The sequence below is a fragment of the Lagenorhynchus albirostris genome, chromosome 6, assembly GCF_949774975.1.
Source record: "Lagenorhynchus albirostris chromosome 6, mLagAlb1.1, whole genome shotgun sequence".
Taxonomy (NCBI): domain Eukaryota; kingdom Metazoa; phylum Chordata; class Mammalia; order Artiodactyla; family Delphinidae; genus Lagenorhynchus; species Lagenorhynchus albirostris.
Window position 1 is genome coordinate 30904439 of NC_083100.1, and position 18031 is coordinate 30922469.

Genomic DNA, 18031 nt, shown 5'->3' on the forward strand with positions numbered 1-18031 from the left:
TAAGAGTCCTTAAATGGCTCCTGGCATATAAAATTTAACTCTGTGTGTGCTCTCCCTAATGTCATAAGTTCTGTAAGAGCTGTTTCCACTTCTTTGCCTCCAATCTCCTCAACCAACAGTACAACCGTTTCCACCCCACTTTCCTCTACTGGAACTGCTCTTAATAAGATCATCAAGGACTTCAAGGTATGAACTCCTATTTCTTTGATTTCCAACCACCTCTGTTTGTATCTTTGCCCACAAACTGATTCTACGTTCTGTGTGTTTGATGGCAGAACATTCTTCTGCCTCACTACACAAAAGTGGACCCTGGGAATTCTTAACGTCTCTTGTATGTTCTACCCCCTTATCCAAGATCTGTGGATTTTATTTCCTAAATATTCCTGCCACTTGTTAGCTTTATGACTGAGCAACTTGACCTTTACTTAGTCTCTATGTGCCTCATTTCCTTATCAATAAAGTGGGGATATAAATGGTAGCCATCATTGTTATGAGGATTAGAGAGAATAATATATTTATAGCACTTAGAACACCGACTGGCAACAAAGAAAGTGTGGTAGTGGATGTTTTGTAATTATCACCGAGTCAATCAATCACTGAGTCCCTGTCTATAAAGGAATCGTGGTGTAATTCAGATCTTTGCCAGTTCTGTCCTCAATCATACTATAACAAACTCCTAAGTATTTTCTTATCTCTACTCTGACTTTTACAAAGTTGAACCTGTAACCCCTCTATTTCAAACTCTTCAGTGGTCCTGTGTAATACATAAAAGTCAAGCTCCTTTATATGACATATATAGTCTTTCATGATTTGGCCACTTATTTCCCCAAACTCTCTGAACAAGACTAAAGTGTTTGCAATTCCTCCGGAAAACCTCAGGAAGACTATTTCTCACATCTCTGTCTTTATTTTTGTAACCCTCTGGCTAAAACATATTTTTCCATGATTTGGCCTGGTTGCCTCCTAGTCATCCTTTAAGACACAGCATTTCCGTGAAACTTGCACCCTTCATGAACTACTTTCAAATTCTCCTCTTAGTCTTCCATAGATTTTCCTTGTCCACAGGAAAATCATTGCACCTGAATTGTGTCATAATTTCCATTTATATGTCTGTGCCCCTCAATGGATGAGGGAGAGAGACACATAAAAGGGAGCTCCCTGGGGAGAGGCCCATGTTTTACTCACCTTTTAATCCTTAGCACAAACCATGGTACCAATGCTTGTTAAATGAAGGAAGACATTACGAACACTTTTACAGAGTCAGCCCAAACTTAGGAATGAAAGATCCCAGCAAGTTCGCATAGTCAAAAGTGGGAAAGTATTATGAGAACTTGACAAAAAACGGTTCCCAGGAAGTTAAATCTATTTGACAAAGCCTTAATCTTCCATAATGGTCTCCAAGTGTAATATCTGTTGGGAACCATGCAATGAGCTGAAACTAGACAAATTTTTTCTCTGAATTAGGCCAGAAGAATTTTATCCTGAAACTGATGTCTAGATTCATTGCTTTAAAATATTTAGTTTTATATGTTATCTCTGGCCCGCTAATTTGAAAACTAGCCAGAACCATAAAACCAAAATTCAGTTTGGCAATTCCTAAGGTAAATTGTTTTAGGTTACGTGGTGCAGTATGTCAGTTTAACTATATGTAGTAGACACAAGGCAAAACAAAATTTTTCACCCAAAGGCTGTCTATCACATGGGTGCAGTCACACAAGAAATGGCTATAGAGTACCTTTACAACTTGCACAAAGTCTCCAATTTCTACTTTACCTATTCATCAAAACAGATTGAGAAGTCCAAAAAAACTCAAATTTTGACATTAAATGGTTATATTGGTAGGTTCTATAATTAATCCCCCAAATATACACAGATAATTAAATTAAATTACATATTTTCAAATTGTTAAGAAAGCGCTGATCAGCCGCTGAACTCAAATGATTATAATCATTTCCAAACAAACGCCCTCCCCCACCACTGCCAGCATGTTTAAAATGAAAGAAGCTGGAAAGTGACTTGGAGGGACTGGGTTTGAACTATATTAAAAATGCAGAAATGGCATAATGTTCTCAGAGGTCTATGTGTGCTCTGTTTTAGGCTGTAACGTAGAGATAGCTAAATGCTTTTCATGCTGAATGAAGTCCATTTGGTCATCATTTAACAGTGAATGTAGAAAAGAACAACAAAAAATACTATCTACATTACCTTTTTTTTTTTTTTTCTGTACGCGGGCCTCTCACTGTTGTGGCCTCTCCCGTTGCGGAGCACAGGCTCCGGACGCGCAGGCTCAGCGGCCACGGCTCACGGGCCCAGCCGCTCCGCGGCATGTGGGATCTTCCCGGACCGGGGCATGAACTACATTACCTTTTAAAATAATGTATTCTTTCAATACTGCCTTTAAAATATTCTCTCTATAAAAACATCAATCTGTCAGAATCTGAGAATTTGTTCATTTTTCTTTCTTTCTTTCCAGTTGCTTGTCCACTATTTTTATCACTCGTTCATTTATTCAGTCAATTATTAAATACCTACCATATACTAAGTGCTAGGCTACCAAGACAAAAAAGCACATTCTCTGCCCTCAGAGCACCTCCACTCCAAAGGAAGGAGGGAAACATACAAATAAAAATGATAAGTGTTCATGATACTGTTCATGGCAGAAGTATGATCCATTCTCATGCAGGGGAGGGGGACAACAGAACTAGAAGGAAAGAGTTGGCTCAACTCCAGGCACAGCAGAGTATGCCTGAGTCAGGGAACCAGTGTGTGATATGAGGGGCACCGATACTGTGCTCTCTAGGTATCTTGTCTCTGGCCTCTGATATTTCGGTCCTGTATTAAATACTGCTCCTCCAAAAATATTTTCGTCATGATCTCAACAAACGCTATGTCATACATTAACAATATTGCTGTAACAGCACCAACCTTCTGCCAGGGAGTAGGGTTTTGAAAAGAGATTTAAAAAGGAAGTGATGTTTTAGCCTGGCCTTAGCAGATGAGAAGGTGTCCACCATGCAGAGAAGTGAGAAAGGTGATTCAAGGGGGCAGAAGAGCAAGCTAGGGAAACATCAAAGGGCAGGGCTTTCAGAAAAGTACAGGAGATGAATGACACGTTTGAACCATTAGAAATTGCCCTGTTTCTTAATAACCTTCCTTTCCTGTTTCTTTCTGGGTTTTCAATTTAAACAAAATGTTTACAAGGAAGAAAACCATTTCACATCAAGAGAGGAAAACTAGGGATGAATTCATTGATGCAGTTCCAATACTGCTTTAAGAATTGGTCTTTGGAGGGTTGTTTTTTTCTTCTTCTTCTTTTCTTTTCTTTTTTTTTTCCTTCCCCCCAACCCAAATGGAAAGAAATTGGAAGGGTCTCTATAAACAAAAGACACTCAACATACATTTAACATTTACATACATTTAATGTTCAACTTTGGAAACAGTATTTTTTTCTAGCTGTGTGCTAAATGACTTCCTTAAATTAAAGCTAAACCTGATAAAGGTCAGCTTTTAAAAAACTGACTCTCAGAATTGCTTGTAGAGTCCACTTCACCCTACCACCCTTTCCTCCTTCATGTATGACTCAAATCCAACACATATATTTATTTAACAAACACATATAGTACTTACTATATATTGTAAGAATTTTTACAAATAACCGCTTGTTTATTTCTCAACATGACCCTGTAAGGTAAGTACTGTTATCACTATTTTATAGATGAGAAAAGTGAGACCAAAACAAGGGACGTACTTGACAAAAATCACCCCTTTACTCAGTGGTGGAACTAGATTTGAATGAGGCAGTCAAGCTTATGAGTCCATGTTCTTAACCACTTCAGTCTGCTGCCTCTCAGAATTCTCAGCTCCCACCTACCTCTCTAGTACCTTATGAAATAATCTGAGTTCATAGGGAGGGTGGGAGGGAGGGAGACGCAAGAGGGAAGAGATATGGGAACATATGTATATATATAGCCGATTCAATTTGTTGTAAAGCAATTATACTCCAAAAAAGATTAAAAAAATAAAATAAAATAAAAAAATGAAATAATCTGAGTTCAAAGGATGAATCTCCAAGCTGAATTTCATGGGAAATTATTTATGAATATTGTTTCCTCTATTCCACCTACACCTTTTAGAGCCCTTCCAGGCAGATCTGTTCGTTACCCACTCCAGGGATAGCGTCCAACTTCTAGGAAAAGTACCTTTCTCTCATGGAACTCAGAGATTGTTACGGCAATAGATTATAATAATGTCTGATGCACAATTTCACATGGTCAAGCTCCAATCACAAAAGTCCTTTGTGGTTTCCCATTCATTAGTGTGTTTCTCAACTCAAACAGATGCAATTCTAGTTTCCAGATCCTGCATGGGTTCTCCATACATGACCAGAGTGAAACTATAATAATAATTGGACCTAATACTGGATTCACATTCATGATGTTGGTTAAGAAGCTAAAAATAAAAGCTGTGGCTAGCTCTAGCTTTTGTGTGCATGCATATTAATTTAAATCATTTCCCTTTAATTATATTTAACACACATCAGAAATTTGGTAATTATAAAAGACCTTTAATTATCAACATTCATTATTATCGCTATTATTAACATATATTAAGATCCACAGTCTGCTAAATGCTATACTCAAGACAAAAGGCATTAACCTTGCAATTCCACTGTGTGCAAGAGAAAAGACAATCTTCTTCTTCCAGACGGAGAACAAAATTATACTTGCCTGACTTGACAAAGAGCCAATGGATGAGTCAGGGATAAAACCTAGTTGTCTCAACCACTAGACAATTGGATAAACAAAGAATGGCTATAAAACTCTGCTGCTAAAGTACACCTGAATCTACACTTCCATAAATATTTTTAATGCCTGCATCAGATGTGTGTGTGTGTGTGGGGGGGGGGCACATCTTTCTGCTGCATAGGGATATCTAAATTGTATAAACAGTCAAGTTACTTGAGACCAACTTTACAGTATAAATTGTGGCATCAAATAGAACAATATCATTTTTGGTGGAAAAATAACATGTGAGTATAAAATGATTAAACAACATATATATATATATATATATATATATATATATATATATATATATATTTTTAGGAAGCACCTCATAAACTGGCTTTGAAGGCAGTTTCAATTGAAGATTGCCCAAAGCAGTTGAGCAATGGCAGCATCTATGGGACAAAGGTATAGACTCTAGGGTGCTACTTCCAAGGTTAACATTTGATTTGAGTGGTAGAATGAAAAGAGGTTACACTTAGGGTTACGACATATCTGAAGTAAAATTTCTAGCACTGCTACTTATTAGCTACATAATCTGGGGCAAATGAGTTAACTTGTGTGAGCCCTAGCTTCTTCATCTATGAAACAGAGTAAATAAAGTCAAACTTGCAGATTTTTATGGGATGAAATAACATATTTAAATATATATAATGAAGTGTCCACATCTGACATGAACTTAGAACTGAGCAAAGAAAGGCCCTCCCTCCCTGACATCCCGGGTAGTATTACGTGGCCATCTGTTGGCAGACCTAGCATGCAGATTAATGCTACTAAAACTGCAATTAAATTGCTTTGCAATTTAAATAGGCTATTATGTGATAGAAAAATGTACTCCATTCTGTTCTTTATATAAACCTTTCATAAGTGCCCCCTGTTCTTTAGGAAAGATATTACGTTCTGGGTATGTGAAAGAAAATTCGATCCACTCACAAGGAGTTCAGAGTCTAGTAAGGGAATTATAAAATGTGGAAAATTACAACATGAGGTAGGAAGAATTATAATAAAGATATGACAGTGTGCCATGGGCAGGACATGGTTAATTCTGCCCATAACAGAGAGAGGTTAGGGAAGGATTAGTGAAAGAAAGACCACTGCACTAGGTTTTGAAAGAAAACTGCACGTTCACTAAGGGGAAAGGGGATGAATGACATTTGTCGTTTGCCTGGCAGAAGAAACAGCTGGGCAAAGACACACAGGATCATTCTGTGCACATGTGAGAAACTGCAGGCAGCATGCTAGAGATGAAGCTAAACATATAGGCTGAGGTTAGGCTGTAAAAAGTAATGCCAAGAAACCAAAAATAAACCCTTGCTCATATGGTCAATGATTTTCAACAAGGATGAAGGGAAAGAATAGTATTTTCAACAAATGGTGCTGAGAAAAGTGGATATTCACATGCAAAAGAATGAAGTTGAACCTTTACCCAATATCACATATAAAATTTAACTCAAAATGGATCACAGACCTAAACATAAGAGTTAAAACTATAAAACTCTTAGAAGAAAACATAGGACAAAAACTTCACAGCACCGAAGTTGGCAATGATTTCTTGGATACAGCAACAAAGAAACCGGCAACAACAACAAAGTATATAAACTGGACTTCATGAAAAATGAATATCTTTGGGGTATCAAAGGACACTGTCAACAGAGTGAAGAGGCAACCTACATAATGGGAGAAAATATTTGCATATCCTCTATCCAAATAAGGGATTAATATCCAGACTATATAGAGAACTCCCAAAACTCAACAACAACAAAAACAAACAACCCAATTCAAAAATGGACAAAGGATTTGAATGGACATTTCTCCAAGAAAGACATATGAATGACTAACAGGGATATGAAAAGATGCTCAACATCACTAATCATTAGGGAAATGCAAATCAAGACCACAAGATGACACCTCACATCCATAAGGATGGCTATTTTAAAAAAGCAGAGAATAACAAGTGTTGGTGAGGATGTAGAAAGACTGGAACCCTTGCACACTGTTGGTGAGAATATAAAATGGTACAACTGTGGAAAACAGTATGGTGGCTCCTCAAAAAATTAAAAATTTAATAACCATATGATCCAGAATTTCCACTTCTGGGTATATACTCAAAATAATTGAAAGCAGGGTCTGAAAACAATATTTGTACACTCAACATCCATAGCAGTATTATTCACAATAGCTAAAAGATGGAGGCAACACAAGTCTCTATTAATGAATGAACAGCTAAGCAAAATGTTTCATATACATATTATTCACCCTAAAAAGGAAGGGAATTCTGGCACAGGCTACATGAATAAACCTTGAGGGAACAATGCTAAATGAATTAAGCCAGTCACAAAAACCAAAGACTTTATGATTTCACTTATATGAGATACCGAGAGTAGTCAAAATCATAGATACAGAAAGTAGAATGGTGATTGCCAGGGGTTAGGGAGAGGGGGAAATGGGGATTGATTGTTTAATAAGTATAGATTTCAGTTTTTCTAGATGAAAGGAGTTCTGGAGAGGCACGGTGTCCTGGTTGCACAATAATATGAATGTACTTAGTGAAACCTAACCATCCATTTTAAAATGGTTACGATGTTAAAAATTATGTTATATGTATTTTACTACAATAAAAAAAAAAGGCATACCAAGAAATTTAAAATATATCCTGGGAAATGGTCAGTTGCTTCAGGGCAGGAGAAGGACATGGTCAAATTTTGTAAATATATTCAGATATTTATAGGTATACAATAATTTTATTTACGAAATACTGAGGAATCATCTTATACCAGTAAAACCTCATTGGACAATTTACACAACCTTTAACCAAACAATACTTACCTTTAATAAGACTATGCAAATAACATTTTGACAAGATAAATGTATGAACTTTTGATAGGTGTTCTAAAACTGTGGTATAACACTACAGCAATATCAACTGCTTTGGATGACTATCTTTGGATTTTCCTAGAACACAGCTGAGTGTCAAACATTTTATTTAAAAATTAAGAAACATGCGTGATTGACACAGTGACTGAAATTAAAGGCAAAGAAAAGGCGACAATACAATTTCTTTAAGCAAGTCCATCAATTCTGACTTGGGATGATTAAGAATCTGCCTCTTCCTTTTAAAGGGGGATAATCCTTTATGATTTTTACAACAAATGCCGCTTACCCATTCTTTCCTTGAAAGGTAGGGAGTTCTGTAGAGAAAGGGGGCTGGAAAGTCAGTTGGAAAACATCAGGGCTACGTCAGTCAGAAAATTGTCAGCCAGTTGCAGGTTAAAAAAGATTTGCTAAAAGTAGTGATGTTTTCACTGGTTCAAGTCTGTCAGAAGGCTTTAGATTCTCCAGTGCCTCACACCAGCAACTTCAAAACTAACTCACTCCAGATGTCCCTATGATCGTCTAATCAGACATCAAAAGCTGTATGGTGACAAGCTCACATGCTGCTTTCGAGGACGCTACATGTTTCCACAAGCGTGAAACGCACACAGTAGCTACTTTTAAAATGTGATTCATTTAAATCAGAATTCCATTTTAAAGTACAGAGCTATTAGGAAAGGGGCCACCCTCTTGAGAAAGAGAAAAGTCTTTTAAATGTCTGTACAGTGTCATTCGATGACTAGATTTTGAAAGAAGAAAACAAAATGAAACCTTTACTTCAGAAGAGTTTAGGTTGTGAGGGAAAACAAAATCTCCCATCAGAAGAGATTTCTAAGAATTGCACCACGCTCAGAGGGGGCAGAAAAAAAAAATCCTTTCCTCTCAATACCGATTGTCTTGTTTCTTCTCAAGGTGAACTTCCATTAACTCTTTCCTTGCCATCAATCTTCAGTAAACATCCACAACACAGAAGGTGCATAGAGCAGATCAGAACTTACAGAAGACATGATCCATACCCTTGAGCTTTCACTTTAAAGTAACATGATCTACTTGCACTTTAGTCTACAGGTTTAAGCAGCACTCTCCTCCAAAGAATTTAAGTGCGCATGTGTAGATGTATGTATGTTTTTATGCTGCTGCCTTTGTGTATTTAGCTTCTTAAAAAATACATATTTCTTGATATCATTACCTTGAGCAATAAAGTTTGGCGTTTTGCATAGAAATACAGCCTCATTTCATGAGCACTAACAAATATTGAGACCTTAAAAGGAAATTTAAAGATGAATTCATACCATACCAATCAAGTTAATAATCTACATCGGGAACCCTGAAGTTGCTAGTTCGGGTGTCTGAGTCCTTAAGAACAACAGGAGTTCATATAGAATTTCTATTTATTATTTCCTATTAGTGACACAAAATTTCTGTGGAAATCATCCATGATGTAAATGATTTTCTCAGGGTCACAGAGTTACTGATGCAATCAGGTAGAGTAAAGCTACCTTAAACAGCATCTTTACCAAATTTCAAACAACACTGTCAAATCACATCTGCCCATGCTATGAACATGAGATGCTTATTAGTGTTTTGCTAAGAAACACCCTGTAAATGTTCCCATGCTCTTGAATTAATTCACATAGGAGGATTTTTATTTTCTTCCAAATCACTTGAAACCAGAAGAACTTCTTAAAGAAGATGGAATATAAGGAAAAATTTGAAGGGGAAATCTTCAGACATCATGGCTATAAGAGAGGAATCTTGTCCAGAAATTTCTAGTCTAATCAAGGATTTTCTAAGTTCTTTGAACATAGTTATTAGAAAATTAAAAAGCTGTAACTACTGAGATTACTAACTTTTTGATGATAGAACTCACAGTTTTATTACAAAGAGGTAGAACTCAGATAATTGACTCCATTGCCTGCCTATTATTTTCTTTGTTCACATTTCACGGACACTAACAAAATTAGGCTTTATAATGTTTGTCTCTAGAATTATCAAGGTTTGTTCTTTTCCTATAATGCTATTTTCTCAGAATCAACTTCTATGATGGAGTCATTGCTAGAATTGTAAGAAGATAAATCAGGCCTCACTTGAAACTGCTGACTTCAGCCACCCATCCACATCATAAACTCCAAGTGGAGAACTTGTGTTTAAATATCTCTCTCCCCTTGACAACACTAAAAAACACAGGTAACACAGTCCTAAAGCAGAAAATCCTAACCTAAAGCTGTTTAGGGAGAAAAGCAGTATGTATACAGGTAACTTCACAATTTTCACATTTTAATTCATATATACATATGTGTGTGTATACATCCGTATATATGTATACACATGCATACACACACATTCACACATCTTTACAAAACAGTTAAAAGTTGCTGAATTGAATTCATTTTGCCCAGCTCAGAAGTAAAAGTTTTAATCATCTAAATCATATTTATGTGTCAGGCACTGTGTCTGGGGGTTTGCATACAAAAATGAATACATCACCTCATGCCTCTAAGAAGCCCCGTCTTGTAACAGACATGTAAACAAGCAGTTATATTTGAGTGAGATAAGAGCTAGAGATAGTACACATGGTAATTCCCATGACAGGCTGAGCACAGTATAGACTAAAGGCAAAGGACATTAATTTTAATGGTTAAAAATATATTATTTGATGATTTGATACTCACTGGTGCATTGCTAGGCTTAATTGCTTTAGCTCTGGTCTTCATAACCGGGTGGTAAGTTTCCTGAGGACAGGGACCATGCCTTATGCTTTCCGGATGGCACATGGCAGAGGTCATGGACATCTAAGGGATTAAACAATTTATGGCGGCATAAAAGCACACTCATTCAATTTTCATTACGCGCAGATCAATCTAAACAGCAAAAGACGACATGTCATGGTTACCTCTTTAATTTCTGAAGCTGGCCTCTGAATAGTGATCCCTCTTTTTAGACTTTCAGTTCTGGACTAGACCCAAGAAGAACGATGGGAGAGCACTCACCTAAACAGGGGTCACAATCCCCAGGTTCCTTCATGAGTCATGGCACAGACATTCAGACTGTCGAAATTTGTTTCACCAACTCCTGCAAGGTTTGGTGAAAAAACTCTCTCACAGAATAAACTGGGCTTCTAGATTTTCCCCAGCTGAATGTGAGTCTTACAAACGTAACTGTTTCAGAAATTAAGCTGCCTAAAGTTGCCAAACTAAGTAAACATTTGGCCCCATGAAATATTGGATGGCAGCTTTATCTCTTAAAAACAAAGCCATATGAAAACCATCGTTGCAATGTGTCTCCAAGCTCTGGCTTATCAGCACACAGCGTGAACAGCTGGAGTTACAAACACCAGGACTATTATTAAATCACTGTGTCAGGAGGGGGGAAAAAAAGAGAAAAACCTTTTGTAGGCTTCAGTATCTCTAAATAATGAGATTATATATTACATGCTATTTCTCCCTCCGTTTCATTCTTCAGTATCCATCTCTCCTCAATGACAATGAATAGAGCCTTCCTTCTAATTTATATCAGAGTCTACAATGATTATTTTGTTCCCCTATTTCTATAGCCGCTTAATTGTATATCTAATGGATAGAAAAACATGATTTGGTCATTCAGAATTTTCAATAATTTCCTATGTTGGATTTTGACAGTCACCAAGCCACAACCAAAAGTCCTCTGACGTGTCAGTGACAATTTGATGATTTTAATCCGAAAAGCCAAGCTATTTAACTTTCTCTGTAATATTTCAGCAATTCCTTTCACGGATTTGAAAGTGTTTAATCCAGGAGCAACACTGGCTATAATAACTTCAATATACGTGACATCCAAGGGGAAATTCTCCAATCAATACATATATGCAAGACACAAAGAGAATGCTTCTACTCACTGGAAAGATTTTCTCTCACTGGAAGCTACCTGCCATTATCTTTGCTGATGAAATAACAAAAACTCCACAAAACTGATACTGGATACTGTATTTTCACTTTTCATTCCTATTGAAAACACAGGACCACTGGAAAAAGTTCTTCTCCCCAGGGTGTCTTCCCAAGGGGTTGGCGCCCCTTTCCCCCAATCTTACTGCTGCTACGAACTGTGTTGTTACTGACCGAAGAGTTATTTTGGACCTCTCAATGCAGCAACTCAAAAACTTCCATTCATCTGTACATCTTGGATTTACATACTATGTGTTGGAAAGGAAAGGTAATACTATGATGAAACAACCTTAATTACTTAATACACATTTGGAGGACAGCAGCAATTCCCACTTTACTTCCTTATCACTCATCATACTCTGAGAATTGGTGGCTTTCCCATATTATTTCATCCTAAACACCCCCAAAAAAGTGGTTCTTGATCTTTTGTATTCCTTTTAACATTTGATAAGTGATAGAGCCCCTTCAGGAAGTGCACGTGCGCTCGCGCGCACACACACACACACACACACACACACACACGCACACGCACGCACACACCAGGCCATGGCATAAAACTTCAGAGAGTTAACAGACCCTCTGAAACCCACCCATGGAGTTCCAATTTAACAACTTCAAAAACTGCCATGTTATTTTTTGAAATGAAATGTATATATTATAGACACAGACTTTAAAAAACAGCCCAGTGTTGTCTTAATTTATTTTGGTGAATCAAGACAAGTAATAGTTTTAGAACAAACAAAGAGAACCACCACAGCATTATAACTTTCAGGAATCTACTTTTTAATTTACTCACCCTGCAGGATCATTTTGCCTTAGGGGTTAAACGTGAAACTATAAACAGTCATTAAAACACAAAACAACCATGGTAGTTAACCGGATATTAAGGGGAAAAAAAAAAAATCACATCTGTTTTAGAGTTCCCTTCCATCCGCAAATTCAGGAACATCAATTTCAAGAACCTGGTTTTATGGCTTGCCCGTAAGTCATGAACACCAGGTTACAATCAAGGCAAGGAAGGTAAGACTGCCCATAAGGGAGGCTCTCACTACAATATCTTGCCCCCAGGATTCTCTTTCTTTGATTCAAAAGCGGTCAGTAGAATTGACTTTTCTACTCCTTGAAAAATAGTCATTACTATTTGCACATCAATAATCATGCTATTCTGATTAACTGGATAGGTTTATGAAAAGAGGAAGAAAGGAAACAAATTCCTGTGCCGTTTATCTGGTGGTACTCTAAGGGACAAGTACCGAGATTTAGTGGCTTTGCAGTATACACAGGATTAGAAGCTTGCAGACGATCTGATTTTTCTAATTTAAACCCTTTTTTAAAAGTCCAACTTGTTTGATGGTGTACATCTTAAATAACCAATACGTAATAACTTCACCAGCCAGAAAACAAGTGCCACTTTTCCAACATTTCAAAAACATATCTCCAGACATCAGAGAAAACTCTCCTCCCTATAGCAAGCCTAATGAAGTACAACTAAAAATAACAATCATCAACTGTGGTTTTAAAGGCAATATTTCAATATAATCAAATGTGTCAAATATTCATCCTTCCAGCTTCTTTTGCTGTGGGTTGTAAGTAAGTTTCATTTCTTGGGAATGATTGAATATAACCCACTTGGGGCTCTGCCATCTGTGAATTACTTACATATGAACACTCTGTTTAAGAGATGGAAATTTTGTTGTCATTGCCTTTCTTCTTGGATATTGAAATGAAATGCAATTGAACAGAGCTTTTTAAGCAATTATTTTTCATATTCGTTGCTACATGGGTACATTATCACATGTTCCCCACGTTCGTCATCGCTTATCAAATCATAGGAATCAAGTATAGTGCTGCTGAAGTGGAGGAGAATCTGAGAGATGGAGAAGAATCCATATTCTCAGATTCTGTACTACCTGGGCTCAGGTCATTGCCACACAGAACACTCTCTGCAGTGTGCTCCCATGTAAGAGTTGTGGTTCTTATGTCTCCATGGTTTCCTTGAAAGGCTACTCCTCTGATCACTGAACAAACAATACAAGTGACTATAGGGCTATGTGTAGGGTGCCACATAATTTACCATCCATACATGGACACCTCTGAGAGTTAGCGGGGAAACTATTAATAAATACGCCAGAACAACAGGCATGAACTAGGATTGCCCCAGGCAAACCTAATCATACTGTTATCCCAGAGATATCATGCAACTCAAAGAACTTTCTCCCAAGGGTCTCAAACCATTTCATTAGTGCTATTTCCAATTTTACTTCGGTCTAGAGCTACTCTGTCCAAAAGGAATAGAATGTGAACCACAGATGTAATTTTTTAGTAGCCATTTTTTTAAAGTAAAAATAAATAGGTGAAAACAATTTAAATATGTTTTATTCTATCCGGTTTACCATAGTATCATTTCAATGTGTAGTCAATACAAAATTATTAACGAGATCTTTTACATTACTTTTTTCATATTTCAATCTTTGAAATCTAGTGTGCATGCCACACTTAAAACACATTTCTTATACTCAATAGCGACACGTAGCCAGTGGCTATGATATTGGACAATCAGGTCTGACCAGCCCACGAGTTCGGATGTGCAGGGATAAAGGAACAGAGTTATAATACATACATACACACGCGCACACACGCACACACACACAAACACACCCACAAACACACACACGCAAACTGCATTTTTCTTCTAGGTAAAAAACAGACACACCTAAATGTCTTCACTTACTAACTTTACACTTGCCTGGGGTGATCCAGACCTTAGGGCAGGTAAACACTCACCTGGCAGATTCTTTGGGAGAGCAGAGAGAATATCTGAGTTAGAAAAGTTGGGTAATTGCTGAGAATTTCTAGGACTTTTTCCAGACTAATATTAGTCTTGCGTCCAACACACATACGCTGAGCACCTTCCATGTACTTAGGACTAGAGAAAGAAAGATAAACAAGGTACAATGCCTGCTCCTTGTAACGTTAAGGATTAAAGTTTGCATGAAGATTATTTTACAATTGAGATAAGAGAAGCCTAGGATGTGCCATTATTCTGTGGCAAGGCAAGGACCAGATTTTCCTCTTTGAGTCTCAGGTCTGAACTTCATCATCCACAGAGAACTCTGGGAGGGAAGGAGGAAATGTGCTTTCCCTTCTACTGTTGATACACAGGGACTGACCCACGTTTGATAACTTGCATAGGTTAGGTAAAAGGATTTTCGGTGCCAGCATTTCTTCTTGAATTAGAATTTGCATTTTTGCTAGTAATAATATACCTCCCTCTCCAAACACCCCAACTTGGAACTCAACAATATCATATTTTGGTAAGGATACAGAATCTAGCAGAAAGATAGCAGCCCTCATTTCCTCTAGGGCAAGCTATATTGTTGTATTTTCAATTGGTCTCAACACAGAGCCTAAGTGATAGAAACACAGACCTAATATTGGTGGGGTTTCTGCATGTAAATCATGGTAACACAGATCACACTTTTGTTTCAGGGTGTATTAATGTCATAAAAATAAGCAGTGAATTATACTTTTTTCTCTTTTATGTAATTCTTCTTGTTTTTATAGTCCTTCTCTTCCTCCAATCCAATATATTCAGGCTTAACATGGTCTCAATCAGTGGGCATTAAACACACACACACACACACACACACAGCATACCACATACTGGTTCTGTTTGTACTCATCATTAGAACAGAACACACACACCTGATTTTTACTAAAGTAATGTTCCATTAAATATGTTTCTTTATAAGGATGGGAAGTGAGAAAACATTACATCTAAACTACTTTCAGGACATTCCCTTGCTTACCAAAAGAAACATGCCCAAATATTGTTGCAAACCTATGAGTAATTACCCCATGATTTATTATGGTGACTCCTACCTCACACACATTAACACTGGTTCTTGATAAGAATATTTTATACCAAACTGGGAGAATGCATTTAGCTCATTTAGCATCTCTACATACCAAAAATGTTGCTTTTTTTCTGAAGGAACTATACACAGTGAGACTTAAAATGGAGAAGAGACTCGCTTTTAGGAGACTTTTAAATATGGTTACATTATTGAAGATCACCTATTGCGGGGATACGCAGCCATTATCCAAAATCTAACTCTCAGAGGATGAACCAAAATTACAAATCTTCAAAGCAACTCAGGACTTAGCAGAAAAATCCCACAGCTCCATATGGAAGGAGGAAACTATTCAGGAAACTATTCTCCACTTAACTTCTCAATTCTAAGTAAAGCATTTATAGGTATACCTAGGTTTAAGCACTTTTGGTATATAATTTTATTTTTCCTTAATTTGAATGTTGAGATCTAGAAACCCAGTCCTGGTACCACATGTCTACGATACTGGTAGCCTGAAACTCTATCACCATTCGCCATGGTATGGCTTATGACTTCACAAAGCACTGGATTGTATTAACATACTGAAAATAGATAAACTATCTGGGAGCATTATGGAGAAGGATGGGAAACCCAACAGTACAGTGCGCTGGTTAAGAGCATAGGTTCTGGAGCCAAACCACCTGGGTTAAATTCTTGGCTGTGCCACTTACTAGCTGTGACCTCGGACAAATCACTAAACCTCCTTCTGCCTCAATTTCATTATCAGTGAAATGGAGACAAAAACACGTTTGTACTTTGATGCGGAAGCATAGATGACTTCATGTAAAGCCCTTTTAACAGTGCTAGGCACAGAATTGGCGCTCTGTAAATAACAGCTATCACTATAACTATATACGAGCAATAGCTCATGCTACTTATTATTATCACTAACACTATATATCCTATCAAAAGCTCTAATTCTCCACTTACTTAAGACGGCAAAGTCCCAGTTAGTTTATGGGTAAGGCGCTTTGATCTTTCATTAGGAATGCAAACGGCAGGATACCTACTGGAATAACAGGTTTCAGACTCTGGCCACTGGGGTGTGAAGCGCTTGGCCTGGCATCAGCAGGTGGGCTTGGCGCGGGGTCACTGCTTCTCCTCACCAGCAGCGGAGTGCCTGTAGGACAAAACGAGGTGAGAGGTCAAGAATGCCCTGGGGGGAAGAGAGGGCATGGTACAATGCAATTTAATTAAAAAGGTTTACAACATGCTTTTATGTAAAAACATTCTATTTCTAAGGATGCCTATAAATTAATCCATTTAATGATCTTTTGTCATCTATTCATAGAACGACACATGGAAACAAAATCTTTCAGCTCGCAGCTTTCCCCACTTGCATTTCGAAACAAGCCATTCTACTTAACAGAAAACTCTCAGGCAATGCAAAAGTCGACAGTGTACAACTGAAAACTGGTCCAGAAAATACATTTGAGTATTAAAATGAATGATTATCCAGCAGACAAGTGAGAGGTTCACAAAGTCAGTGCAATTTGCTATTCAGGAGAGCTAGAAGTATAGTTATTACTGCCATTTGGAGCTTCCCAACTCTTTTGAATGATGATATACACTGAATTAAATTATTTGCTGGGGTTATAGCATTAATGTCTATTTAAGAACACAAAGAGATGGTTTCATTCTCCTCCTTTTCTCCTAAAGTAGATAAAACTGATAAAGAAAATAAGTTAGTTCTTTTAAAAATATATCCTGATTTCTTTTTAATAATGAAAGCTTCCACTATTAAGTATTTGAGTCAGTTATTAAATTCTGAAAACAGATCATACTATTAGAAAGTTCAAATGAAATTCAACCTTAGCAGAGAGGGTGGCCCAGCTGCTCAGCCTGCAATTAGGCCGAAAAGAATTTGTTTCGTACACAATTGGTCACTATAGAAGAAACTCTCAAAAACTGTTCGTGACTTAACAATCGCTCTCTTATAAAAATTAACTTTCTATTTGTGTGCCTTTGGGGAAAAAAGAAACAGTAGAAATGCAATCCTCTGTTTATCAATATTCTGAAAGTAATTCCCCAACTCCTGAGCTATTGCAGTTTAAAATAACATTTTTCATACCTCATTTTATATGGCACAGTTATAAAAAGTGAATCCATTTTAAAGTTATTTACAAATCTGATTTTTCTATGTGCTACAACATCCTTATTCTGTGAACAAAACATAGAATTGCTAATACTTTTCACCCTTATTCAGTTAGAAATTGATTCTTAAAAAATAACTTATAATAAGAAATGAATGTGCTATGCCAAAAGGTATTATAAAGCCCAAGTTCACATTCCATTATTTATTTTTTATTAATAGACACTTCACTACATTATTCCCCACCTCCATCTAAAACTTTTTAAGTATAGCTGATTAACAATATCATGCTGGTTTCAAGTGTACAGAAGAGTGATTCAGCGTTTTTGCAGATTCTGTTCCATTATAGGTTACTACAAGCTACTGGGTATAATTCCCTGTTGTATACAGTATATCCTTGTTGCTTATCTATTAAATATATATTAGTGTGTGTCTGTTAATCCCGTACCCCTTATTTGCTCCTCCCCACTT

At 37.1% G+C, this 18031-nt stretch overlaps 1 protein-coding gene across 3 annotated transcripts in view; it reads right to left on the reverse strand.

Annotated features, from left to right (window-relative positions):
* PARD3B (par-3 family cell polarity regulator beta) overlaps window positions 1-18031 on the reverse strand; it is a 1039317-nt gene that overhangs the window by 562691 nt on the left and 458595 nt on the right. For all 3 annotated transcript variants that reach the window (XM_060152240.1, XM_060152239.1, XM_060152238.1), the window contains exon 4: window positions 16479-16588. In XM_060152240.1, coding sequence (XP_060008223.1) covers window positions 16479-16588 — 110 coding nt within the window. The remainder of the gene's footprint in view (window positions 1-16478; window positions 16589-18031) is intronic.